Source organism: Patagioenas fasciata, chromosome Z (assembly GCF_037038585.1).
Source record: "Patagioenas fasciata isolate bPatFas1 chromosome Z, bPatFas1.hap1, whole genome shotgun sequence".
In the NCBI taxonomy this organism is placed as follows: domain Eukaryota; kingdom Metazoa; phylum Chordata; class Aves; order Columbiformes; family Columbidae; genus Patagioenas; species Patagioenas fasciata.
The window spans coordinates 71,261,576-71,288,760 of record NC_092560.1 but is presented as its reverse complement, the minus strand read 5'-3'; the positions used below and the strand labels follow the sequence as shown (position 1 = coordinate 71,288,760).

The 27,185-nt window shown below is 41.2% G+C and overlaps 1 protein-coding gene across 2 annotated transcripts in view; it reads left to right on the top strand.

Annotated features, from left to right (window-relative positions):
• The first annotated feature begins 501 nt into the window (after positions 1-501).
• Positions 502-27,185, top strand: part of TNPO1 (transportin 1) — an 86,029-nt gene continuing 59,345 nt past the window's right edge. For both annotated transcript variants that reach the window (XM_071802607.1, XM_065860678.2), the window contains exons 1-4: positions 502-634; positions 19,951-20,155; positions 20,344-20,457; positions 24,013-24,088. In XM_071802607.1, coding sequence (XP_071658708.1) covers positions 20,353-20,457; positions 24,013-24,088 — 181 coding nt within the window. In that variant the 5' untranslated portion in view covers positions 502-634; positions 19,951-20,155; positions 20,344-20,352. The remainder of the gene's footprint in view (positions 635-19,950; positions 20,156-20,343; positions 20,458-24,012; positions 24,089-27,185) is intronic.

Genomic DNA, 27,185 nt, shown 5'->3' with positions numbered 1-27,185 from the left:
GGGGGTTGTGGAGTCTCCCTCTCTGGAGACATTCAAAACCCGCCTGGACACCTTCCTGTGTAACCTCATCTGGGTGTTCCTGCTCCAGCGGGGGGATTGGACTGGATGATCTTTCGAGGTTTCTTTCTATCCCTAACATTCTGTGATTCTGTGACTCTGTGCCTCCTTGAGGGCGCTGGTGGCGGGTCGGGGGTAGCCGTGAGCCTCACGATGGCCGCCGGAGAAGCTGTGGGGCGGGCGCGAAGCCTACGTGTGTGCGTGCCTCCGCTTCCAGCGGAGACCCGGGCGGCCGCCAGGCGCCGGCAGGGAGAGGCGTCCTGGGCAAGGCCGAGGGCGGGGGCCGGGGCTGAGAGGCTGGGTGTGGCCGGGCGGCCATTTCGCTGCCGCCTCCATCACACCAGCGGCCCCGGGCCCCAAACGAGGCCGCTGTTGCCAGGGTGACCGGCCAGCGGCGCCCCCGCCCTCCGCCGCGCGCCAAGCCCCGCCCCCCCGACCGTCCCCCGGCCAATCGGAGGGGCGGTGGCGACGGAGCGAGATTCCCTTTGTTCAGCCATTTCAGGGTTCGGAGCCGCGGAGGGGGAGGACGGGTCGCTCCCTCGCCACTCTCCTGCCGCCGGGCTCTGGGATGGTGTGGGTAGGTGTCTGGGCTGCGAAGGGCGGGCTGGGGCGGCCCATCCCCGGCCGCCGCGGCCTACTGGCGTGCTGGGGGCCGGCCTTAGGGGCTTTTGCTGGGAGGGGAGCTGCGGGACCCGGCCCTGGGCTGCCGCTCCCGCTGTCGCCGCGGGCGCTGCCGCCTCATGGCAGTGGCTGGGCCGGCCGGAGGGAGGGAAGGAAGGGCGGTGACGGCTCGACGGCGGCCGGGGCCTGAGGGGTCGCGGCCAGAGCGCGGGGTACACACGCCCCTTCCATGAAATATCAGGAAAGAAATCCTGCACCTGCCCTGCACTTTCGTTTGTTTGCTGGAGGAGGTTCTTAATTTAAGCGCTCAGTGGAAGTACCCAATGGAACTTTCTTAAAGCTTGTGCAGAGTGACTGTGTGAGGGGCACGAATGCTTTTTGGGTTGCTATAAATGACCTGATTAGTTTGAGAGGTATTTATGACCTTTCTGTGAAGGCAGTAGTTCCTCTCACTTGAATTTATGCTCAAGACCTGATTCTCCTACTGTAAGGATTGTTCTGCTATATATTCTGGCCACCACAGGTTTATCACTTGTTTGCTTGCCTTCTTGCATGTTCAAATAGACCTTAATATGGTATTCGAATAGTTCATAAATACTCTTCAATCTTTACAACACTCACTTGACAAAAAGTTGACTTGTGCCCTTTCCATACATGAGTAATTGAGCAGAAGAAATAAAAGCATGCCCGAGATCATACAAGGATTGGTAAAATTGGAAACTGAGCCCATGTTATTTATCTGGAGTCTCAGCTATGTTTCAAAGTGACAGTATATGGTCGGCTTCTAAAAGTCCTCATTCTGCATCTGCTGTGTGAACTGTAGTTATTTTTAAGTTATGCGTGGGAGGATGGAAGAAAGGTGCCTAAAATTGGGAAGAATAGTTTCTATATGATTAGAATTACTTCAGAATGCATTTTTTTCAAAGTCTCTCTAGGTTGTACTCAAAGCAGTATAATACAAAAAAATAATTAGGATCCCACAAAAACAGGGTTCAAAAAGCAGTTTACTTCTGTCTTAAAGGAGGAAGGGTCTGGTTAGAATTAAAATTGACTAAGGATCAATTTACCATTGGATACAGGCAATGACACACACTTCAGTGACTTCAAAAATCCATACAGATGTGTAAGCACAGCTGCTAAACTGAGCTAAGCCGGCCTTGTTGACAGGAAGGTGGAAACAATATTAATGATGGGTTTATGAACATAGGCTTTCATTCAATTATCTGACATACTTTTTTGTATTATGTTTATGTAGAACCCAGTTTCATAGTCCTCATATGTGGATATTCAAGAGAGCACAGATATGTGTGCTTAATTTTAGGTTCGTGGTGTAAATCAGAGTAACCCCAGGGACGGACCTACCTTATAATCATGTGATAGGTATGCACAGAGCTGTCCAGCAGACTGGCAGAGCTGGAGTAGAGTATAATTCAAACAAGTTTCCTTCCTGTTCCTGCTTTGGGCACATCAAGATGCTGTGGCTACAAAGGAGGGTGGCAGAAGGCCAAGTAAAATCCTACTTCCTTGAAGCTGATGTTGAGAACCCGTACAATTTGAAGATTGGGGCTGATCTCAAGACTGAGGCATTTATCTTTGCATTGTCTCATTGTTAGAGTTCTGCATTTGTAGACCCAAAGTTGCTGTCACAGTCACAAAAACATCTGGATCACAGGTTTGTGAAATTGGTACCTACTGATCGACATATTATTGTCAATGGGTTTGTGCCAGTGACATGCAACAGGGGGAGGATTTTTTTTTGCTTTATTTTTGAAAGGGTAGGACTGATTTTTTCCATTTTTTCATGCCTTAATTCTGTTGCGACTTTGACTAGTTTTGATGGTTTTGATAAATTTTACCAGTTAATTCAATTCAAAATTCTATGAGCACTTAAATACATGTAGTGGTAGTATGTTTTGATCACCAATTCCCCTTCTTTCCAGTGTTTTATAGTATTGATTTGGGTAATTTGGCTAGTTTTTCTGCATCTGTGGTTAGATTTCATAGATATATATACACAAATATAATAGCTGGGGGGAACAAATTGTATTTATTATATTTATTATACATACATTAATATCTTTATATACATATGTATTCATATAGGTATAGTGTGCAGTTAATGCTTTTTTTCTTTAAATTCCTGTTGGTACATACATACTTGTGTAGACCTAGTGTTGTTTGCTTTATGTATGTGGTCATATCAGTGTACATAATAATCTGTTTATGCATGTCCACATGGATGCCATGGAACATGACATCTTTTAATGATATAGAAATAAACTTCCAAATGTCACTTTATAGCCTTGAGAAGGTTTTCCTTTCCAAACCACCATCCAGATGGAAATTTAAACAATTGAAAAAATTGCCTATTAACTTCCTGTTTACTGAATGCTTTTGAAATTTTGAGTTTGTATATGTATTTGTGTGTTTGTATATATATGAATCAAATCTGAGACATGGCATAAAATAAAAAAAATCATGTTTAAAGAAAACTTTTGGGTTTTAAACCTGGAGTATAGGATAGAAAGTTACTGTTAAAATATTTTCCTATGAAATAATTTATATAACTTTATATAACATAAATCTACAAGCCACTGTAAAATACCCTTCCACGTTCAAAATCTTCTGCTTATGAAGAGCTTGCATTAATTTAAATAATTGATCAATGATAAATATATAAGCAGAGGGAAAGGCAAGACAAATGTTTTTGACAGAGAATATAAAATAGTTAAGAGGTCAGTAGGTACAAAGATGCAAGAAAACCACTGCTGTATTAGAACCCAGAAGGGAGATACTTGCAGAAATTATGGTGAGGTAGCACAGAGCAGTGGTTTCCAAACCTAGTTAGCAAGTATATGATCGTCATCAGTAACGTCTGGCTTGCAAGGCCACATGCTTTTCTAACCTTGCAAAACCAAAGCCTCATTTATGGCTGTCCTTCTCCCACCTTTCTTAATGTGCGTTCCCATCTTCTAAGCTAGGACCACAGTCCAGTGCTCACACTTAGCCTTCCCCATCCATTTATGCACCTGCAGAAGTTTACTTTCAGATTTCAGCTACATCCTTTCTCCTCCACATGGCGAAATCGTGAATCTCCACTTCTGGCAAAGACAGAGTGAAACCTTGGCTTCTCCCATGTGCATGCCATTTCCATAATCCTGTCTTTCCTACTTCACCATGTTGTGGTCTTCTTCTTGTATTTATTGTAAGTGAGAAGTGCAGGTCTGCCTGTGGGCAGCAGAGCTAACTGTTGTTGGATGCAGGTGGTTCCTGTGTTTACGTAGATTTTTCAGGACTTGGGAGGCAGTTACTCTGCTACCTGTGCAAGAGCAGTGAGACCCAGCAGCTGTGGCTCAGTTCAGCATTGGACGTGTCATGGAAGCAGACATGAGTGGTGTGTGCTAGTTCAGTTTGGCCACCTGTTTTGTAGAGAAACAGGGAAAGTCAGTAGCAGTCAAATGTGAAGAGGCAAGAGTCTAATTCTCATTTGAGACTAAAATGTACAACTCTGCTTTTTGTATCAAATAAGCTAAATCAATACAAAGGTCCAAACAAATACCTGTATTTCCGTCTGGTTTACACCAGTTGAGACTGAGTCAATTCCTCAAGAAAAAAAAAAAAAGGCATAACCCAACCTTAAATTAAAATGAATTGTTTTTCACAGGATTTTCCAAGTTGATGTATGTGCAAGTTTAAGATAAATTGGTCTAACCTTCTTGCGCAGACAAGCCCTAGGCTATGTGGTTGGAAATCAGGAGTGACATCAATCCATTAGGTGTAATGTAAGTAAGTGGAGTTGGCATAAGAGGTGAAAGCTTCAGTCATTGAATCAAGCCTATAAGAAGTAATTAGAAACAAGAAGAGGTTTGAATGAAGCTTTTGAATAAAAGGGAACCAGTTGCATTAATAAGAACACAAGAGTCACGTAATTACATTCTTCACTCGTGTGTGAGAAACCAGTAAGCACTAGGTTGAAGTCTGGAGCTAAGATGCTTTTGGAGCCTCTTGGGAAAGGAATTAAAATAGGCCAACTGATGAGAGGAAATGGTTGGCTTAAAAAAAAAAAAAAGTTTATGATTGTTTCATGATTCTCTCTAACACAGAAGTGCGTACATTACTGCAAATATCCAAAGATGTGATACACAAACACACACATATCTGCTTATCTTAAAATCACCTTTCATATATAGAAATCTAGATGGTCATTTGGTCACATTACCACGTTGATCACAGACACCTTACCTTCCAAAATCGTCCTCCTCTATGTGGAAGGCTTTCTGTAGTCTTTCTCTGTTTCTTCACTGAAAACTGAAAAATACACTATGCTTTCACATAATTCTTTGCTTCTGGAGAATACCCTGTTCTCCAGCAAACAACCCTAGAACCCTGTTGGTTTTCTGAGCCGATGAGTACTTGTAATATATTTTTCAATTTATGACAATAATGTGTCTGTTGGTTTTGCAAGGAAGTGTATTTTAGGTTAGGCACTGCCCCTTCTAGTGATTCTCTTAATTTCTTGGTAATTGCATGGAATCAAAACAGCAAGCAAAAATTAAATAAAGCACAACAAGCAATGTTAACAGCTTTCCTCCTTTGCAGCATACGTTTCAAGGTATGCTTTGTTTTGCTTGCCATTTCTATTTGCAGTCTTTTAAAGTGTGGGTTTAAAAAGTTTACACAGATAAGAGAATTCTGTGAGAAAGAGGCTAATGTTGCATGTAACCACCATTGAGTTCAGTCTTTCTTTTAAATTAATTCTTGTACGATGTGTTTGAACGATGAGCTAAGTTTCTTTTAGATAAGAAAAACTTAATAGAATAAATGAAGCTACATGCTTTAATATTTTCTCTTTTCAAAGTATGGGCTTTGATATCAGCACATGAGATTGAGAATCAGCAGACAATAAGATTACTGCCCTTGCTTTGTTTCTTTCATGCTAGGTAACAGGGCTAATGGAGCATAGTGAGGCTTTTAGAACCTTGGCTCCACTGGGGTGGGACACTTCTTTTAAAACAAGAAACATTGAACAAACAAAACCAGATCAATAAAATAAGATAGTGGAGGCTGTATTTTCAGGATGTCGTTGTAGGTCTTGCTTTGGATAAACTTGTTTCAGGATGCTTCTAAATTCAAAAGTAATGCAGATTTAATTGAACGCGAGGATGATTAAAACTTCTTTACCACACTTATTTCTCGAAGTTTTGGAGAAAGATTGTGCCCTCGAAAACAAATAACTGTCCTAAATTTTCTGAGCTCATATAGGTTGGGCTTATACTATCATAGGTGTTTGAAAAGCTGGCCTATGAATGATTGGTAATTGAAAATAAACATGATACTTAGAAAGATTTTGTTCTAATGTAAAATTATACAGGTAGGGAGAATAATAGAAAATACTATTTATTGGTTTGGCAACAATAATAATTAATTTGTGTTTTTTCATCCAGTTTTCTTAAAGCTCTTGTTTTATCAGAGGTAATAGCAGAAATCATAAGGAACTGTTAGAATGGGCAGATCTGGTGGTAAAGTGATAAATAAGGAGGTGAGGTATTTAAAAAATAATCCAGGAGAATTTGGTATGTGTGATAAAACACTACATCTGTAAGAATTAGTTCTAGAAAAGGTGCTATAGTATGTGCTTTTGAGCTTTGGAATGTCCTTTATAGCATCCTCAATGGACATTATAAGAGAACTCAAATCCAGAGGAAGTTCAACTAAGTGATTACATATAGTACAGTGTTTTCATTGCAGTTTAATCCTTGGGTCATCCAGAAGACTATGTCAATTTAAGAAAATAAAATTAATGATGCTGTTGTGACAGTATTGTATGAGGCAATTACTTCAGCCTTGTGTCTATGAAGACCTGAATGAAGGCAAGCAAATGTATCTTTTTACTTAAGTGGAGTTTAACTGTCCTGGTTATGCTTTAGGTAAGTGTATATTAGGGAAAGCTGGCTATAATATAGATGCCTTTTAAGATTATGCTAATTCAGTCATAATTATGTGTGGGACTGAACTCTGCTTTCCTCAGTTAGACTTTGATGTTTAATTTTGAAATTTTGAAAGAAATATTTAAGTTCGGTGTTGGGCTTACGCATGCTGAACAACTTTAGCACTATTGGTATTGATATACTGTGGGGGTAGGATCAAGTTTTACAAATGTATTTTATAAATTGTATGTGAAACCTCATCTTAAAGATAGTACATTGCCAAATATGCAGTTTTTGTTACTGAAGATAATTTTAAATAAATGTTAAAAAAAAATGGGTGCCATCTCATCAAGAAAATAGCCCAAATCTTCTTGCAATTGAATATAATATTTTATATTTAATATTTTAGTTATAGTATTGCCCAGGAGCTCCACATGCTAGGCAACTGTAACAAAACAAGTCTTTTCTGCATATGGCTTACAACTGAGTTACGAAACAAACCATAAATATTCTACAATAGGCACATACAAGGAGAATGGGAACTGTGAGAGAGAATTACGGCATCTGTGAACACTGCACCCAACGGGAATTTCTACACAAAATGTGAGAAGGGGCAGAAAGTATCTTGTAATGCTTTTTTTTTTTTTTAATTGCAGCACAGGAGTAAGGATGCAGCAGATCAGTAAAGTGAGCCTCACGGTGAAGACCATAAAATCACTAGCAGGAGGAAAGTGCAGATTCTGCATCATGTTCATGTGTAGAACTGTTTTATAGGACTGAGACTATAGATGTATATAGATTAAATAATCTGTGAGTGGGTTTTCAGCTCCTTGTAGTTTTACATTTCATGTAGTGATTACCTTATCATTTTAGGATAAAGATGATATGTGGAATGCCAGTAAATTTATTTAGTGGAGTTGGTAAAGCTATTGGCAACAGGATTTTATTAAAAATACATTAAAATAGCCTTAAAGCGATTAAATTACCTGTGCATTCAAGGTAAACTGGATTATTTTAAATTATAATTTCCCCTCTAAGTAAATTTCTTTAACCTTTGAGGGGGTGGGGGGGATGAAACGAAACATTTTAAAACCTTGAAATATTTGTTTTGCATTGGTTGCATTATTAGTAACATTTCAATGGAATTACTTTACACAGGTTGATATCAACACTAACAACTAATCGCAGCAGGGATCCTTTATGATCCAAATAATGTTCTGATATCCTTCACAAACCAACGTAAAGGTATTTAAATGCCTGAATTATTTAAATGTTATGACTGAAGTGAGAATGACAGTAAAGGATTCCTTAAGCCTGTCTGACTTTTCTAACCTGAACATATAATGTACTTTTAATTTAATTCTGGGTTTCTAATGTTTCTTCTTTTGTCATGAAATGCTTCATTTGAACTAGAATGAAGTAAAATAATTGCTCTGGAGGCTGGTCGCGCTTTTAGTGTCCATCGTTTTTTTTTTTTTTTTTTGTCTAATGCTGCATTAACTCTGCAAGGAATTTTACCTGATCATTCATCTACACAACAACAATCTCTGTCTGTGTAGAAACAGTAACGTAGCCACTTCACACAAATTTTAGCTTGAGTGTGTCGCTTATATTCAGAGTGGCTTGCAATTCCCTTTAAACTAGTTCAATATTGCTTCACAGCTGGTCTTACAGATACAGTAGTAAGAATGCTTTTGCAGAAAACAAAGGTAGAAAGGAGAGAATGCAGTAAGAATTTTACCATTATACATTATTTTTTAATTACCTCTTGTATTTGTGTCTTTTCTAAGCCAGACAGTTTAAGTCCTCCTGTCTACCTGGAATTATTCAGTTGCTGGAAAGGGCCGTGAAGGTCTGTGTAGAAGAACTGTATGGGCTTGCTTCTGTGATGTCTTTTGGCTTCAAGCTGTAGCAACATGAATACCTTGTTTAATTGAAAGTCCAAGACTTCTCGTAGATCTCCAGATGCCATATCCAAGAACATTTAGAATATGACTGAATATACTTGAACTGAAGAAGTTGAAGCATTCTTCCATTGAAACATCCATTTATATTTGATATTCAGTGTGCATCTGTTAATTGAAATAGTGTTCACTGATAAGATTATGCTGTTTTACTCACCAGATTATTCAGTAAGTTGTATGGTTCTGGTCAGATGAAAACTAAGAATTTTCTAAAAGAGTTTTTAATACTGCTCGCTCTTTTCAGAATATTTATCTGACATTAGAGATGAGAGAAGGCCGAACAACTGTACTCTGGTTCACGCGTAAAAGATTGAATTCTGGTTTGGTCTAATGCTTTTTGAGTCGTCTTCCGTTTGCATCCCTACCAGTTCATATGTAACTCCCATTAGTCCCTACGCAGGAACAGGTACCAGCTTGCTGGAGTCACACAGGGTCTAACATAAACCCAAATACTGTCACTTCCTTGGAGCAACAGCATCTTAAGCACTTTAGATAAGCTACTTACTGCAGTAAGGAAATTCGTAAGCCATCCAGGGAACAATATACTAGCCTTCTGTTAAGAAGACCTGTGATGCTGGTTTTGACCAGAAGAAACTCCTCAGTTTTTTGAGACATCATTTGTACTCATTTCTTTACAGTTGGTGCTAGTGTATACTGTGAAAAGACAGTACTCTGATTTAAACAGCTTAAAATAACTTATTTTAATAATGTAAATCAGAAGGCCAAAAAGTTTAATTTTGTGTATTTGGTTTTCATCTTGCTTAACATTTGTAGCTTTTCTTCTCCTCAACTGATCATTCTCATTTAGGCTTCAAGGCATCCTTGCAAATAAATATACCATTTGTCATGTATTTGTTACTCCTTTCTACCAGCAAAAGGGTCTGAATACCTTTACGTGTTGTGAGATTCCTAATTGTAATATAACAAAGACCAACAATGTTTCTGCTGGATAATTATTATTTATGATTGTTAAGACAGTGTTGTACAAAAGGGCATTTAAACTGGTGAACTGTTTTATGGGGGATACACAAGTGATTTATACATATTTTGCATTAAAATTCATTGGTTAATTAAAGTATCTTTACTACAGAGAACTGATGATGTATTTTGGTTTGTCATGTTGCAGATTTTTAAAAGTTTCCTCTAAAACAGATCACCACTTACTTAGATAATCAAGGGAGTTTTTTTAATAATAATGGATAACTTAATTTTAAAGAAGCAGTCCAGTCTTTTCAGGGCCAAGAACTTACCCAAATTTGGCACTACGCTGTGGTATACTTCTTGCTGTCAGAGCAGGAGATAAGTTCCTCTCTGAAGGTGTTTGAAAAAGAAGAGATGTTTAGGCTTCCCACAAAGACCCTGTCTGTCATGGCTGATCCATTGTTAGAGGAACAGGAACCACTGAGTCTCTCACTCCATGTCTTTCCTTCCAGGGTTTGCAGAGGCTAGGACCACTTTCTCAAACGTGATAGGAATATCACATCTGTTTGTTTGTTTTACTAGTCTCTTTTAGTTGACAAGGATGAGCGCATAACTGAACAAAAGTAAGTTCTAGAATTGCAGGGACCGCATCTCTTTTCTCACATTCTCATCCATGGATGTGGCTTTTTACAGCCATAACTTTTTTTTTTTTTAATTATATCTGCTACTTTTCACAGATATTTTAAAAAATCTCACTTCTGAGCTATTAATGAGGAACAGGTTCAAAAGTGATGTTTAATTTTGGTTTTATCTCTATCTTGAGGCAGGCTGAATCATCAGTTACAGAAACTTGTGTTCAACCAAAATCCTGCAGCAGACAACAGCTGCTTTTCAGCCTACAACTAAGAGAAAGAAACCTTACTATATACTTGGATGGGGAGTTGAAAAGGGTTCATATGCACCTGACACTAATCCTGCTTGAAACTTTTTTTTTTTTAAGCTGTTTACAGACATGAAATTTCACAGTAGAGTTTTAAATAAGACTTTGGACCCTAAAGAATGACTCCTGCCTTTGCATATGCACTTACCCCCTTGGCATAGATTTGCCCTCTTATAGTAACGAGTGGGACTCATTACCCAGGACAGAGCATTCTGCTTTTACATCCCAGTCCGTAGTTATCCTCCTTCAGAAACCCCTTACCTATTAGGCAATTACAGTATGCTTCATGTAGGAGAGCTAAGGAAAGTACTCTAGAATTTGGAGGAAGAAGCTTGTGTCCTGGAGGAAAAAAAAATGGGGGAGTTGGAGGAGGGGAGGTTTTACTATTTTAGACTTCATCTGATCTGATATCTTCTGTCAAAAAATACAGGAGGTGATTTTCTCAGCCTTTCATTCAGTTTCAGTCTATTTCATGGCTCTCAGCATTAAGAACACATACTATCATTTTAATCTCTAGTGTATGTGATTAGAATGGGACAAATCATTAGCAACACAAGATCTTTCCACTTGATATCTGTAGCTGTGAAAACGAAATAACAGCAAGTTTGAAGAGATGATGCATCCAAATATATCCTTGTCCAGAAGATTAGTTGATCAAAGGCATTTTAAATCAAGATATCTTAGCAGTTTTGCACTATGTCTACCAGTCATTCAGTCAGTTGGACTTTTAATGAGTTACTACAACGTGTTTCATCCTATCAAAGTAGAATTCAAAGCACTCCTGATGATTTCGAAATTGGTGAAAGCTTAACAGGTTTTTGTCTCTGCAGCTGACAATGTCATGTTTTAATTGAACTCAACAACAGCAATAGACTTGATTTTCAGTTCTGACATGTACCTAAGCCTGTGCTATGTGCTGGTGTTTTAAAACCTTATTTATATTAAGTCTTAATTAGTTGTTCTACTAAACATCAGATGTTAGTGTGTGCTGTGGCCTGCCATCCATTTAACCTGCAATGGTGTGATGGTTTTGCACCTTCATATATATGGAAAATTTATGGCTGTACTCTTTATGCTTGTTGGATGCATGAGGACCAGAGGCATTCATTAAATAAAAAACATACTTTTGTCAGAAGAGTGGAATTATAGAGACTCTCAGGTTATCATGCATACTATTTCATCTGTTCAATGGGATTACACAGTGCAGGCTTTTACAGACATTACCTGAAAAAAGAAATACTGCTTTTCACCTTTGGGAAAAGAAACTGTGAAATGGTAGATGGTGATGCCAAAACAACCACAAGCCATAACAGCTTTCTCTTTCGCACGAGCAACAGTGTAGCAGATTTCCTGGGCAGGTGCATTATCATAGCTGTAGGTAGTCTTAGAAAAAGTCCATATCAAGCTGATACTTGGTAGAGAGCAAAATCATGTTACAGATTTGCCTCCAGTATTGAAATGTCCAGTGTTCCAGGAAATATGAGTTCACCTTCATCAAGGGGTGTCGCACCATGGGATCTGTTTTACACATGCAGAATTTCTGGTACGATATACAAGACAAAAGCTGTTATAGCTTTTGTTGTCTCAAGAGGATAGGAAGCTAACATAGTTCTCTCAGTTTCATGAATTTCTTATTCAACTCCTAGACCTCCCAGCCACAGGGAATGAATGACAGTAGGAAATTAACTGTACCCAAATCTGAAATTGTATGATCTGAAAGCCCATATGTTTGCTGCTTTGGATGTTGCTATCAAATTACACCTTACAGCTAGATGAAATTCTACACATTGATAGAAGAAACAAAGTTATTTTTTAAGGTAATCTTAACCCTACCAGTAAAGCAAATTATTAGTTTGGTATGTTCCACAAAACTTTTTGCTTTAGTCCAAGGCTTACCATTTTATGTTGGATCATGTTGAATTTGTCTTACGTTCCATTAGTTAGGCTTCCTGTTGGTACTAAGTCAGCCTCTGATATAAAAAAACCTCTTAAAAATATTTGTGGCCTTAGGTACCAGAAAGAGATTGCACTCCTGCATATGGGAACTTGATACCAATTGTGCAAATCTTAATCATGAAGTCCTGTGTTCTATAGAATTGCACTTGGAGCAACTAAATCAGTTACTGTTGCTTTAACCAGAAGGTAGTAAGCTTACAGCCTCTTCTGAATAGTATTTTTATGTAACTCCACAAATGTTAAGATCCCAACTTTAAAGTATTTTTCTAAAGTTTCCTCAGACTTCTGTCTAAAACAGTCCTTCTATCATAATAACTAATCAGTTCTGGAAAAGTAGAAAATTAACTTAATAGACATTTCAGTCAGGCAGAAGATCCTTTCAGACCATCTTTCTGTCTCAGTAACCTCTCCAGTGCTTCACAGGGTCGAACTATCTTCTTCTGAAGACTATGCAAATAAATCACTGTGTAATAAATATTAATCTTGTATCATATGGTTGAACTCAGGAAGACTGCACTGAATGTTTTAGAATGGATTCTCTGGTATGCTGAATGTGAGGGCTACAGTGGTTTTTTTTTGATTGAAGGCTTAGAGCATGTCTCCAGGCAGAAGGCATTGCAAAATAATATAGCAGTAGCTGTTCTTATGAGCTTTACATAGACAAATTTATCTGTGTTATGAGAGCGTTTGTTTTTTTTTTTTTTTTCTGCTGAGCTTAATCCACATCACTCTTAGCCTGAAATAAGAGGGTTTACACAGAAAACTATTATGGAACATCAGTTACTTCCTCTGTGGATGTAAACCTTCTATAGACAGAGGTATAGAGAGACGCTATAAGCAGTCTGCATGGAAACTTGGGAGCCTAGATCTTAGCAATGGATTGAATGATTGATTCTCAGTATTAAATATTTATATTACAGATAACAGTACCTGAATTTCATGACAAGAAGATAGTTTGTTAGAATTCACTCTAAAAGAAAAAAAAAAGCTAATATTACCAATGTAATAAAACTAAAGACTGTGGAAATTTTTGTACATGGTAAAGTGGCCGAATCTGCCTAACAATTCTGAAATTAGGACAGATTTGAGCATTACTTTTGATTAGAGAATAATTATTTGAAACTAGTTCCAAAACTGCTAGCAGTGTCAAGTTGTACATTCCAAAGGTACAGCTTAGAGGCTATGGCATTTGAGAATGGACATCTTCCTAGTAGTGCAAATCTCTTTCCTGGCTTGTTGTCAGCAGGTATTTGCACCAACGTCCTATTTGTCTTTTCAGTGCACTGAGACTACTGGAGGAATGGGGATCTCTTACGCATCTCCTAGTTGTGTTGTCTACATTTGTCTTTTAAGTATTAAGTGTCACTTATTATACACGTTGCTGATTTGGAAACAGTTTCTAATCCAAATTCCTATTAATACATGTTTATAACATGAAGGAAAGCAACGAGAGAGACTAAAGGACTTAGCACCAATACACTTTAATGTGATGGTAAGGACACTTTCCAAAAAGAAGATGGGCTCATCACCTTAGCAAGAAGCAAGAATTGCAGCCTGCCTTGCTCATTCAGATCTACTATTTGAGCTACTGGATTTTTAATGACTTAGTGGTGATACATATTTTAGCAATTGTTTGTTTCCACATACAACAGTTTCTGGATACATGTCATTTCAGCCTGATCTACATTCTGAGAGAGAAAGAGAAGAGAGTATTAGGAACAAAACCAAAGATAAAAAATTTATTTCTGGGGCTTTTTGTGGACACTTGAGTAGAACAAGGCAAGGTATGTGGAAAGAAAAATAATTTAAAAATTAAAAATATAAATTAGTGTTTGGGGGTGTTATTTGTTGTGGTTTTTTTTTTTTTTGGGGGGGGGTGTTGCTTGGGATTTTAAATTATTTAATACTAAGTTAAATATTTTTAAATATTTTTAATAGTTTTGATACCAGTGGATTCTGGGTAATGCATGACATCTGAAGCTTGGATAATGGAGAAACCGAAGATTAATCTCAGCATTTGTGCAAGACTTCTGTCTTGCGTGAACATTTGTCATATTAACATACAAGCAAAGTGTTTCAGATTTATTTGTGGTGCATTCTACTGACTGAGTAGGATGAACCAGCCTATCATATATTTTGGTAGATAGCTGTCATGCCTCTGCATGGCACTTTGTTTAACACTGACTCTGAATTCCTTTCTGCACAAGAAGATTCTTGCCTGAGGGAAACAGGTACTAGAAAGCCAAGAGGCAAAGAATACAGGAAGAACCTATTTTCTCATATTTTGTATAATGTTCTTTACTTTCAATCTGAAGTCTTTTTCTTGACTCAGTTTAATTGTTTTCCCCTCTCCTGCTTCCTCCCAGAATTTAAAGGATTAGAGATAGGTAAGATTAATTTAAAGAACTCAAGGTATCCAGCAAACTGAGGTATCTGCTTTGATTTCTAGAGATGCTGAGCAGTTCCCAGTAGCAAAGGATCCTGTATGGAACCTAAGGAGGAACATAGCCTAGAGGATGATCGTCTAAAGCATTTAGGTGTCCCCACTAATTGTAGAAATTCCCATTCATACTTTGATTTGTAGATTTTTTTCTCTCCTTTCCACTGCAGAAATACCTTACCAGGATTTAATTCTGGTCACGTTCATGGAAAGGAAACCTATGTCAGTTTTTCTTAGCTAGGGATCCATGACCTGCATCTCTTCCTGCTGTTTCCTGTTCTGTCTCTCTGGTCTCTTCCCTCATTTCCCATATTTAATCTTATTTTTGTCTAGTGCACTTGGTTTCCTAATAAAATAAGGCAAATCTAATCCTTGTGTCATAATTTCTGAATAGTAAATTGTGAAGGTCTAATCAATTTCAGCCACACTTGACAGTGAGGCAGAAGTCCCAAAGATAATCTAGTTTCTGCAGTCTTCTGTTAAGGCAGCAGTTAGGGGAATGAGACCCAAGTTAGCACTTCATTGATTTGTTAGACCTTACCTTTCATCTTTTTCAGCTGTGCAAGCATCACCATGGAGAGCTTTTCTGCCAATACAGTGTGGAGGCATGAACATTGGTTTTAAAGGCCTGGTCATAGAATCATAGAATGGTTTCAGTTGGAAGGGCCCTTTAAAGATCATCTAATCCAACCCCCCTGCAATGAGCAGGGACATCTTCAGCTAGATCAGGCTGCTCAGAGCCCCATTCAGTCTGGACTTGAATGTCTCCAGGGATGGAGCATCTACCACCTCTCTGGGCAACTTGTGCCAGTGTTTCACCACCCATATTGTAAAAAAATTCTTCCTCATGTCTAGCCTGAATCTCCCCTTTCAGTTTAAAACAGTTACCCCTTGTCCTGTTTTAACGGGCCCTGCTAAGAAGTTTATCCCCATCTTTCTTACAAGCACCCTTTAAGTACTAGAAGGCCATAATAAGGTCTCCCTGGAGCCTTCTCCAGGCTGAACAACCCCAACTGTCTCAGCTTGTCCTCACAGCAGAGCTGTTCCAGCCCTCTGATAATTTCTGTGGCTCCTCTGGCCCCTCTCCAACAGGTCCATGTCTTTGCTGTACTGGGGGCTCCAGAGCTGGACACAGGACTCCAGGTGGGGTCTCACCAGAGCAGAGCAGAGGGGCAGAATCACTTCCCTTGACCTGCTGGACATCCTTCCTCTGAGGCAGCCCAAGATATGATTTGCCTCCTGGGCTGCAAGTGCACGTTGCTGGCTCATGTCCAGCTTTTCATCCATCAGTACCCCCAAGCCCTTCTCTGCAGGGCTGCTCTCAATCCCTTCATCCCCCAGCCTGTGTTGATACCAAGGGTTCCTCTGACCCAGGTGCAGGACCTTGCACTTGGCCTTGCTCAATCTCATGAGGTTCACATGACCTGATGTCTTGAGCCTGTGCAGATGTTGTGGTTTAGCCCCAACTGGCAACTAAGTACCATGTGGCCACTTGCTCATTCCTCCCCTCCCTCCCCCTCGTGGGATGGGGAGAAGAATTGGGGAAAAAAAAGCTAAAATTTGTGGGTTGGGATAAAAATAGTTTAACAGACAGCAAAGGGAAGAGATAACAACAATAGTAATAATAAAAGAATATACAAAGTGAGGAATGCACAATACAATGCTCACCATGTGGAAAAAACTATGCTCAGCCTACACCCAAGCAGTGATTCCCTCCCTTAGCCAGCTCGCCAGTTACATACTGAGCATGGTGTCACTCATTATGGAATATCCCTTTTCCGTAGTTTGGGTGAGCTGTCCTGGCTCTGTCCCCTCCCAGTGTCCTGTGAAAATTAACTCTATCCCAGCCGAACCCAGGACATTATCTACCAATTATTCTATACTATCATGTCCAGATCCTACATTTTCCTACTGATCACCACTTTTCCTGTCATGTGTGTATATATATGTGTACACACAGAGATATCATTCCCTTAATCTATGGCTTACGGATAGGAATCAGGGAGTCTTGATTGGTGTGGTGTTGCCACTGATGCACGCACCATTGTGGTAGTAATTGGCACATGCTGCTGTTTGACCCTCAGCAGCCCCACAAAAGAAGGGTCCTCTGAGAGACCGGGCAAGGCAGACAGCTGTTTAATGTTCTTTGTCTCCAAGGCCGCTATACCAAAAGCTCACCTACCCTTTTGGGTCCTTGAAATACCCTCTCCTGAGGCAGTCTGTCCAGGCGATGCATGTGGCCTCTGGGACAGTCACAATGGGGTCCTTTTGCCAGTCTTTCTCAGTGAGATTCACTTCAGTTTCCTGTACAGTTATTAGCTGTTGGGATCCCCTGCCACTCCATAAATACAGATGGGTTCTGTCCCATGGCATTAAGGTGCACCATGCACCAGAGTCTTATGGGTCTGATGTGTTAGATCATCAAATCCACACGGTCCAATATACCCAGTTGTCCCTTTCTTCCAGCTGGCTGGTGGAAGGACCCCTGTAGTCCTGGTCATAGGATGCATTGCTTGCTTCTTGTAATAGTTAATCTGAAGTCCCTTCAAGATGATTAGAGGTAAAATCAGCCTTTTTACTCTGTCTGGCTAACTGCCTGCTGGAACCTGGAGTGATATTTTTCCTAGAGGAATTCCCTTTTGTGATTGTTTTTCCTTGCAACTCATGTACTCTTCCTTCTAGGGTCTAGGTAGATTTTCCATCCCACTTCCTCATGTCCTCTCTGTGATCATGCAGATAAAAACACAGGGTGCCTTTTGTATGTCCTCTCCGTATCCTCTCTTTTGAGCCAAGGAATGCTTGCTGCTATTACCTGAGATGCTGGTCCATACAGGTGGGGAGCAGAACTTACCCACAGATTGCTTGAACTGTCAGGACAGTTTATCAACCAGCACATCTGGCATTTTTCCACAGCAGAGATGAAGGTCCATGGGGAGGAAAAGAGACTTCCTTCATATTGCTGAAGTTGGCCAGCCCAGTTAATCCACCATTTGTCCCTCACTTTCTTTCCAGGACATTTCTACCAATTAGTTTGCATATGATGGTGGGGCACTCTGTGGAAACTTCCGTCACATGGCTTGTGTGCACTGGACTTCATCTGGATCTGTGGATAATTGCTTATGGTTCAGGTCATTATGAAACATCTCCAGGATGGCTGATTCCCTCAAGTACTGGTTACCTCTCTCCATGGTGGTCCACTCGCCTACGTGATGTGTAGCATCTTCCTTGAAGGGATACCTTGCTTTCACACCTGACAGAAGTCACCTGCAGAGGTTGAGGGCTTGTGTCTTTCTTCCAGTTGCCTTGTCAATGCCTGCTGCCCTAGACAGGGATCCCAGCTGCTTGGCTTCTCTACCATCTAATTCCAAGCTACTGGCCCCATTATCCCAGCATTGGAACAGCCAGGCAACAATGTGCTTGCCTGGATAGCATCTGAAATTTTTTCACATATCTCACAGCTCACTCAGGGATAGGGACCAGGTGATTATCCCTGGTTCTGCCTCTTCCTTCTGGGCTTGTGATGACCCTGGTTCATCTTAATCTCTCACTAAGTGAGAGTGAGTGATTTCTTTAAAGTGTTTCTTACGTATAGGGGGACTGGTACTGGCACAGGTTGGTTTTCTAGTTCAGCTGCAGCGTCTGTCGCCTGGGTGTGAGTAGCCACAATGCCTGTCAGTGGGGCTGGAGTTTAGCACAACAGTGGGTCGCCACAGTGTCTTTCTGTCTGTTGTCCCTCTTTTCTCTCTGAGGGTGCTGCATAATATCATGCAGTGTTCGGTATTATAGTAACTGGTGGCACGCTTTTACATACGTGCCTTACTGACTCCATCCTTGTAGACATTTCAGTGCAATAAGCTCTCAAGAGGTACACTGCTTGTCTCCCAAACAGCCCAGTGAAAACTACAGCAATTGCTGAAAAAGAAGAGCTTAAAAAACAAGCCCCGTTTCTTGGGGTTTTATAAGCTCTTTTTATTCTCTCCATTGGTTTTGTTCTCTGCTATTTAGTGCTTTCATGCTTCTTATTCCGGTGTGCATGATTTCCTGATTCATCAAATACCCTTTCACTGTCCTCATTATCCGAATACGTAGATATTACACGTGCATACTGCCTGTCTTACTTATTGCCTGTGATGGTTTGTTTTGCCGTTTTTCTGGAGACAGTGCAGTGAGTACTAGTTTTGTCTCCTTCAAGAATAGCGGCTCTTAGTAATAGGAGTGTTGGCTCAGGACATTTCTTAGCACCTAGACTGGACAGCTGACTGTCAGTGTTGGGGAGGTGTGATGAGGAGCCACACAGCAACTTCCTTGGGACACACCATTACAAATCACTGATGTTCCCTGTCTCTGATACCTCTGAACAGTCGTTAAGGCTGTAATATGGAGCACATGTGGCACTCAATGCTGAGTCGCCTGCCACAGCAGAAGCAGCAGAAAGTGAAACTAGTTTTCGGCTAGACGAGGAAAATGCTTACAAGCACAGTGACTAAAAGATTATAAAAAGGCAAGGAATTACTGTTGTTAGTGTTCATATTTTAAGCAGCATGTGTTGTGTTTTTTTTTTTGCGATTAGCTTATGTATATTAAAAACGCATTACATAGTATTTTCTATATATAGCTATAGGTATTACATATATACATATGTATATATCTATCTAAATTGCTAATTTTGACCTGAGAGCTCCCATGATATATTTTGAGGCTATGGATAAGATACACTGCATATTCAAATAAGTTTGAGTTTCTCCCCTCCCCCCATCCCCCGCTTCTTGCGGAGTTGCTCCTATGGCCTCTTCACACGTGGAGCTGAGATCTGCTGAGTACTCAACCAAATCACGTAGAAGTGCAGCCGTCGGCAACACAAATACCACGTTCCCGACGACTGGGTCTGCGTTCGCAACCCCGCTTCTGCTCCGTGGGCGGTGACACCCCGCTCGCCGCCCAGGCGCAGCGAGTGCGCGGCCGCCGCTGTCACAGGAGGCCGGGCCGGGGCGCCGATTCGCCCCTCCGCCCCTCGCCTGTGGCAGCTTCTGGAGGTTTCTCTGTGTTCTCCGGTGGGTGGCTGAGGCGAAGGCGCCCCGTTTCCCGCCGGCCGGGACTGAGGAGCCCGCGTTTTGTCGCCCCCAGGCTCCTGACGGTGTGGGACGTACCGCGGAAAGGCTGAGGGCGGCGGCGCCGGCGGGCCCGAGGCGGCCCGGGCGGGCGGAGGCGTGCCGAGGCGTGCCCGGCGCTAGGACCCAGGAGGACGCGAGGCGGCTCTTCGGGCCGGATTACGAATTCGCCGTGACGCAGACTGCTCGGCGCGGAGCGTAGCGGGCGGCGCCGGGAGCAGGTCGGTGTCGTTCGTTTGTCCGTTCGGTGGCGGGGCTGGGCGGTTGGAGGGGTGCGCGCTGCAGGGACCGGAGCCAGAGTGGGCCGGGCGCCGCCATGCCCCCTCCCTCCGGCCTTCCTTCTTTTCCGCCCTCCCCCGGCCTGGGCCCTGCCGCGCAGCTAACCGCGGCCGCCTCTTGTGTTTTCCAGCGAACCAAGATGGAGTATGAGTGGAAGCCCGACGAGCAGGGGCTCCAGCAGATCCTGCAGCTGCTCAAGGAGTCCCAGTCCCCGGACACGACCACGCAGAGAGCCGTTCAACAAGTATCCTTAGCCGAGGCCTGCACCGCGCGGGCGCTGGGGAGGCCGGGGGTGGCGGGTTTGGGCAGCGCGGCCTGCGCGGCAGCGGCGGCGAGGCCTGCCCGCAGAGCCGCTACCGCGCGGTGGGCCGAGCCTCCGCCGGAGCGGGCGGCCGTGGCGCGGCGTTTGAACCGCCGAGGCGGCCTGAGGGCCGCGGGGCCGCCTTCCCCCGGCGGGGGCCCGGGCACCTGTTGCGAGCCCGGAGCCAAGGGCCTGGTTTGGTTCTGGTTTTCTTTTTTTTTTTTTTTTTTGGGGGGGGGTGTTCCCCCCCCCCCTTTTTTTTTTTTCCTCCCTCCTTTCAAAGCCCAGTCTCTGGCGCGGCTCCGCCGATATCTGCCGCTTTCCCGGGTTCCCCCAGGCTGGGCCGCCGCCAGCCCCCAGTGGCGGCGGGGCGGGAGCGCGGCCCTCGCCCCGGCGGATCGCGCCGAGGGGCTGGGGGTGTCACCCGGGCCGCTGGGCTGCGCCGGCGGCGCGGCGCGGGGTACGCGTCGCCCCTGCGGCACAGTGGGGGCCTCCCGACGTAATCCGACGGTGGGATTCGAGGCGAAAGCCGTAGCCGGTGGGGGGAGTGCTCCTGGCAGAGCCGCTGCCTGCACGCCCTCGTTGGCCTACTGGCTCAGACACTGCGCATCTTGCTGCGTTGTGAGGATGTTTCTGCTTGTTTAGAAGCCTGAACATTAAGCGCTCCTCGTTAAAATTCACGGGAAGGGGGAAGTATACTGCTTGTGGCCTCTCGTGCTGCTTTTCAGTGCATTTGATGTGAGTGTTATGGATTTAGGTTTGTTTTTTTCTTTCTACGCCCCTAAGTCTCTCTTGATTGCAGAAGTGATGAAATAGCAAGGTTTTAAGAAACAAAGACTGAGAGAGTAAAATTTTAAATTAAGACTAATAGAAGCATAAGTCCTGAGAAATAAAGCCTTCATCTACTGTCTTCTGCTTCTTGAGCTAACCGTAGTGCTTTAAAATATCTAGAAGTCCTCCAATTCTATGAAGGATTTAAGCTTATCATCTTGATCCGTTTTTATTTAAGGCATTTGCTGGAAGGTCTTCACAGTAAGCAACAGAGTTTATTTCGATAGATAAGAACATTGTGTTTCTGTTATTTATGTTATTTTAAGAGTTTAGTTTAGAGCCAAATTTGCTCCATTCCTAGGCTTTTGTAACAGATGCAGTCAGTCTGAGGAAGGCTTGTGCTCTTATTTGAAAGGTGAAGGTAGTTTTCATTTCGATACATCTTGTTTTTGCAGCTATGTTTCAGTTTAAGATGCTATGTCTTCCTTTGAAAAATCCTAAACACAAGTGTCTTAAGTAATGTGTTTTGATAATGTCCCAGACTTAAGGAGGTGTTAAAAAAGCCAGAAGTGTTTATAGCAACTTTGTGAAGATGAGCAGAAACTGACTGAATGAGGTGGTGTTAACTGGTGTTTGAAGTTCATCTTAAATGGTAGTGGTAACTAGCTCCCTGGTGTGCTGAAAAACTTGGACTTTCAAGAAGGTCTTGATATTTTGGCCTGTAAAGGTTAGAGAAGTGGCATGTTTTTACCGTTGTATTTTACATTAGCTGGGGAAAGCGTTCTATTACAGCTTGACAGACCATGTCCTGTGATTTAAAAAAAAAAAAAAAAACAACCATATAGGTATACACACATATATAGAGAGAGATACGTCCTTTGAGACTGTTTCCACAAAAAAATTGCAATGGCTCTGTAATTTTTTAGAAGATATCACTGTATTGAGTTTGTGGTGCTCTTTGTTTACAACACTGTTTTGGCACGTTTGGGTGCTTAGGAGTCAAATGTAACAAACCAGGGACTACAGGTTAGCCAAAACCCTTTGTTAACAAAGTTATGAATTGGTAAGGCTTCAGATATTTTTCAGATGAAGATATTAGATATTTCTTGGACTAAAATAGAAAAAATTAAAATGGATGAAGATGTTGTATAGAAAATGTGGCCTACAAGGTATTATTTGATTCCTAGACCCATTAAGTGTTTTCTCATTGAGTTCTTGTAAGCTCACTTCTGCTGCCGCTTCCTGTGTGATCCATTGTAATTCACAGTTGTTATTAATGTTCAACTGACTGTTTTGGTGATTACATTTCTGAAGCTTGGAGATGGAAGAAAATAAATTTGAAATGTGATGCCCTGCTTCTTGGATGTTCCTGAAAGAACTCTTTGGCTTGGCGCCTTTGACAGCAATCTTTTGATGTGTGATTTTTCATTTCTAGAGGCCATGTAGAGTGTTCTGTATTATTTTCACTTGCCTTGACCATCCTCCTGTTTACATTTCATCTCCTCTGTGTTTCACAGCAAAGAACTGTGTAGTTGTGATGAGAGGGGATGTTTTACTAACAAAGTTACTGCTTGATGCAAACAGCCTAAATAGCTAAAAATCAAGTTGCTTGAGTTTGTGACTAAAACACTGGTTGTTGGCCATTGGAAAGAAATTGATCCTTTGGAACTGGTAGTGATTTACTGGGCCCTACAGTCCTAACATGTGTATTTGGCTAAGGTTTAGCTACTTGGAATGATTAGCGATTCAGCTAAACAACAAGTAAAGTAAATGCTTACAGAACAAGTGATCTTCTGAAAATCAGGTTTTATTAAGTGTCTTGATTGTTTGCCATACTGATATCTAGTAGGTTTAGTAACTTAGAGGTGACACTGCATTGACCTAAAATATTGCTTAGCAATATACCTATCACTCCCAGGGTATGAGAACAGGATACAAAGAGAATGCCAGAGGACAACTGTAGCCAAGCAGTGGCAGAATACAGGGAAATATGAAGCAAAGTAGTGACAAATTTGGGGAAAAACAACTACATACCTTCACAGCTGTTCAGAAATATAACCATTCTTCCTGCAGTTAAGGAGCCTTTTGTTGTGTAGTTTTGTTTTATGAGACCATGGATAAGCATGCAGTTCTTGGTATAACTGTCTGTGCATTTACAATTAAGCGGATTCCTACTGCTGAAAGCTGAGGCTGTGGCTAGTTAGCATCATAAAGAAATGTATGTCCAATGTTAAAATGAGTAGGTTGCCAAAATCATAATAGCTGTTGTATTTTAATGCTGAAATACTTTAAATGCTTTTATTCGTTGTAGAGGGGTAAAAGAAGATGTATTACGGGATTGTGTCTTGGTGGATTCCATAAGTTTGGCAAGCTTCTAAGAGCAAACATTGAAATCCAAAACTGACAGAGGAAGTTGGGGGGTTTTGTGTGTGGTGCCTTTTTTTTTTTTTTTTTTAACTGTCTTTACAAATATTTTTAAGGATCTGTTAATTTTTATGTCTCTCCCTGGATTTTTTTTCGCAGATTTCACTGTAAGTAGAAGCTGTTGCTTTAGTAAGAAAATAATATAGACTTTTTTTAGATTGTTCATTTTCTGTATATTGTGAGCTTATAGTCACAGCTGGTTGAAGTGAGGTAGCAGTACATAACTCATTTAATCTTTGTATCCAAGAAGCTGTAAATGCTGTGTGTGAAGATTCAACTTTCCTTAACAGTTTCTCTCTTCAGAAACTAGAACAACTCAATCAGTATCCCGATTTCAACAACTACCTGATTTTTGTTCTTACAAAGTTGAAGTCTGAAGGTAAGTTCTTGAGATACTGGCTGTTTTATTCTACCTTTTTTTTTTTTCTCTTTTTAAAAAAACTTATTTTATTTAGCTTGAAAGAAGTAAGAAACTGATGCTTATGGTCAGTTTGCTCTTTGTTTTCACTCCATAGTCATGTAGAACTTACCCTGTCAGTGGTCTTCTTGAGAAAAAAAAAAATCTGATAATTTAGTGGTCCCTGTAGTTTCAGGCTTGGAATATATTCCATTCTATACATCCTATGAAATCTTCCCCTAAATGTTGGAGTGTCGTGTTTCTATCAGACTGCCATGAAATTGTGGAGTAAATTTAGTTAATCTCAACTATACATCTTATAAAACATGGTGCGAAATTCAGTTATGGTAATGATCTCCCTAGTAAGGAGACTGTTAAATATCTTGAAGATCACATACTAGAGTTGTCCAAAGGTGAGGTCTGTCAACTTTCATTCTGAAGTCTTAATTCTAGTAAAATGCAGTTAGAAAACAACTGACTGCTCACAGTTGTCTAAATCTTAGACATTAGTCCATATGGCATACTGTGTAGCCTCTACCGGTTGGTAAATTCAGAAAGTTCTTTAGCAATGATCAGGGTGTGTGAAAGATTGTCTATGCTGTGTATTACAACTGCTGATTTGTGAGGTCTTTGACAGTGAAATACATTTGTTTCAATTTGGTTTGGCACATATGGGTTCTTTACTTTTGTTTGTATTTGGTATGTTATGCTTGGACTTGATGATTCTGAGGGTCTCTTCCAACCGAAATGATTCTGTGATTGTTTGCGTTGTTTTCTGTTGTGCTTTTTTGGTTTTGTTTGTTTCTTTTTCCTAGTACCCTGCTACCAGTGCTTTTTCTGCCTTAGAGTGTTTCACCTCTGGATTTCTGGATGTTTGCTCTTTTCACTTTGAATTAGATTTTAGTTGCATGGCATCTTGTAGTGTTCAAAGAATCAGCAAGAATGTTTATCTTAAGTTTTAACTAGTGTTTAAGTTGTAATGTCAACTTACTTCAGAAGGAAGGAAACAAAGAGGAGGAAGAAAGTATGTTTTGATATTTGAGGGGTAGAGTACATCCCAGTGGTTTTGTGTGTTCTACGTAGGAAGCCTCCTGATAATTTGTGAGGCCTTTGGGGGAGTATCTCAAGTTTGAAAGACGGAGAGTTTTGAAGACCTGAATCAGCCAGGGTATTACATTCTTGAGCAAGGTGTCAGTGTAGATACACCATGTGCTTTATACTATTAGCAGAAAAATACAAAACACAGTGTCCAGTAGTAGGGGAAGGTTGTCCCACTACTTCTATTTTCTTTTTTTTCTTCTCCTCCACCCTCACTCCCGAAGTATGTTTTCTAACCCTCCCTTAGTTGCTAATTTCCCCTTCTGTGTTCTGTTCACCACTTAAGGTTCTAGATACTGATATGTGTTTAACAATGTGTCATAATCTCTCTTTCCAAAAGGTCCGCTTAGATTATCCAGTAGTTGTCTTTTACCCTTTTTAATGTTTACACACATCAATCTGTTCTGAATGGGATGAAGAGGAGGAGATGTTAACTATTGCAAAATGGTTGTATAAAGCTTTTTTATCTGAGAAAAAAAATAGGATCTGTTGGGTTGAGGAGGCAAGCAAGTTGGGGAGGAGTAGCAAGGTAACTTCTAAGAGGAGGTGTTTAGTAGAAGGTTGCACTGATACCTCTCACAGGTACATCACATCTTTTGTGAGATGGCTGAGAAGCAGCTGTTCCTTCAGAAATGCTCTTGTCCCGCATCAGTGGTATTTTTAGAGTCATAATATTTATCCAAAGCAACTATTTTTTAACTTCGTATTTCTAGTTCAGGGAACTTGCAGAGTGTTGAAGGTGCCATAACTGAGTCTGATGTTGGTGCTTTTCGTAGTATTTGCCAAGTTCTAAATATCGTTTTACCTTGCTTGGGTAGAACTAATGAGGGACAATGAAAGGCATTTGCTTTGAATCCATCCAACCGCCCTCCATCGTCCTGCATTAGCCCTGCCCAAACAAGGTGAAGAGACCGTTAGAACTGCTGTTCTGTAGCTATGATACTGTTCCATCCTCTTTTGGACCAGTAGTTGAAAATGTGAGGGATTCATCAGGTAGCTAATTGTCTTCAGTACAACTGGAAAAGCATATATTCTTTCCCCTCCTGAAGAGGGTTCAGTTGGAAGTTTGTCCCACAGGCTTGCCAAGTTTGCTGGCTGGGGGGAAAAAATTGTGTGCTTTGTACCACAGACGAAAGCATAGATATTCATACTTCTGGAAGTTCACACTTTTGTTATGACTGTACTGTCCCAGTGAAAGGAGCCATGAAAGTAAGCTTCTAAGGTCACTGACAGCTTATTCAATGGAAGTCAACATGTTTTGATGGTGCATGAGAAAAAGAGCTTGGTTTGATAGCAGGTGGGACTAACCTTTGATTCCATTTTTGCCACTGTTGAAACCACTGCTGAGAAAACTATGCCTAAAGATTCATTTAGGTGACAGCTCTTCAGTGTGGGAATTCTGTAATGGTTGATTTAAGTGTTTGTTAAATATCTTTATTTCACTGCAATGGACATTGTACCAATTTGTCTTTGGCCTGAGTCTTACACCTCTGCACGCAAATAATTTTGCAGGCAAACTGGCTGTTTCACCGAAGCCTGCTGCTTCTGTGTCTGAATGCTTGTGACTTGCTAGTTTTAGGTCTATTGTGGAACTCCTGCACATATGAGGTGGTTTTCTTGGTTTTGTTTTTAAATTCTATGAGCCTTGTTAAGCTGTCAAAGTTTGTTAAGCTTGGGTGTTCCTGGAAACAGGTGTTGCTCTGCTGCCATTTCTTCGGTGAAAATATGTGGCCTGGCTTGCAGCTATGGCACATGCATACTCTATATACAAGAGTTTTTCTTTTAACTAGTGTGCATTTCTAGAAATAGTGTTGTGAATTTGGATTAACCCCAGTGTTACCAGTGTCACAGAATATAAATGTCAACGAAGCAGCATTCAGTCCTGGAAGTCAGAAAATAAGCAAGCTGATGGAATAAAATATGATCCCAAGTCATTAAAGATTGAGACTTAGGTCTCTAGAATGTATTTACCAAAAGGCAT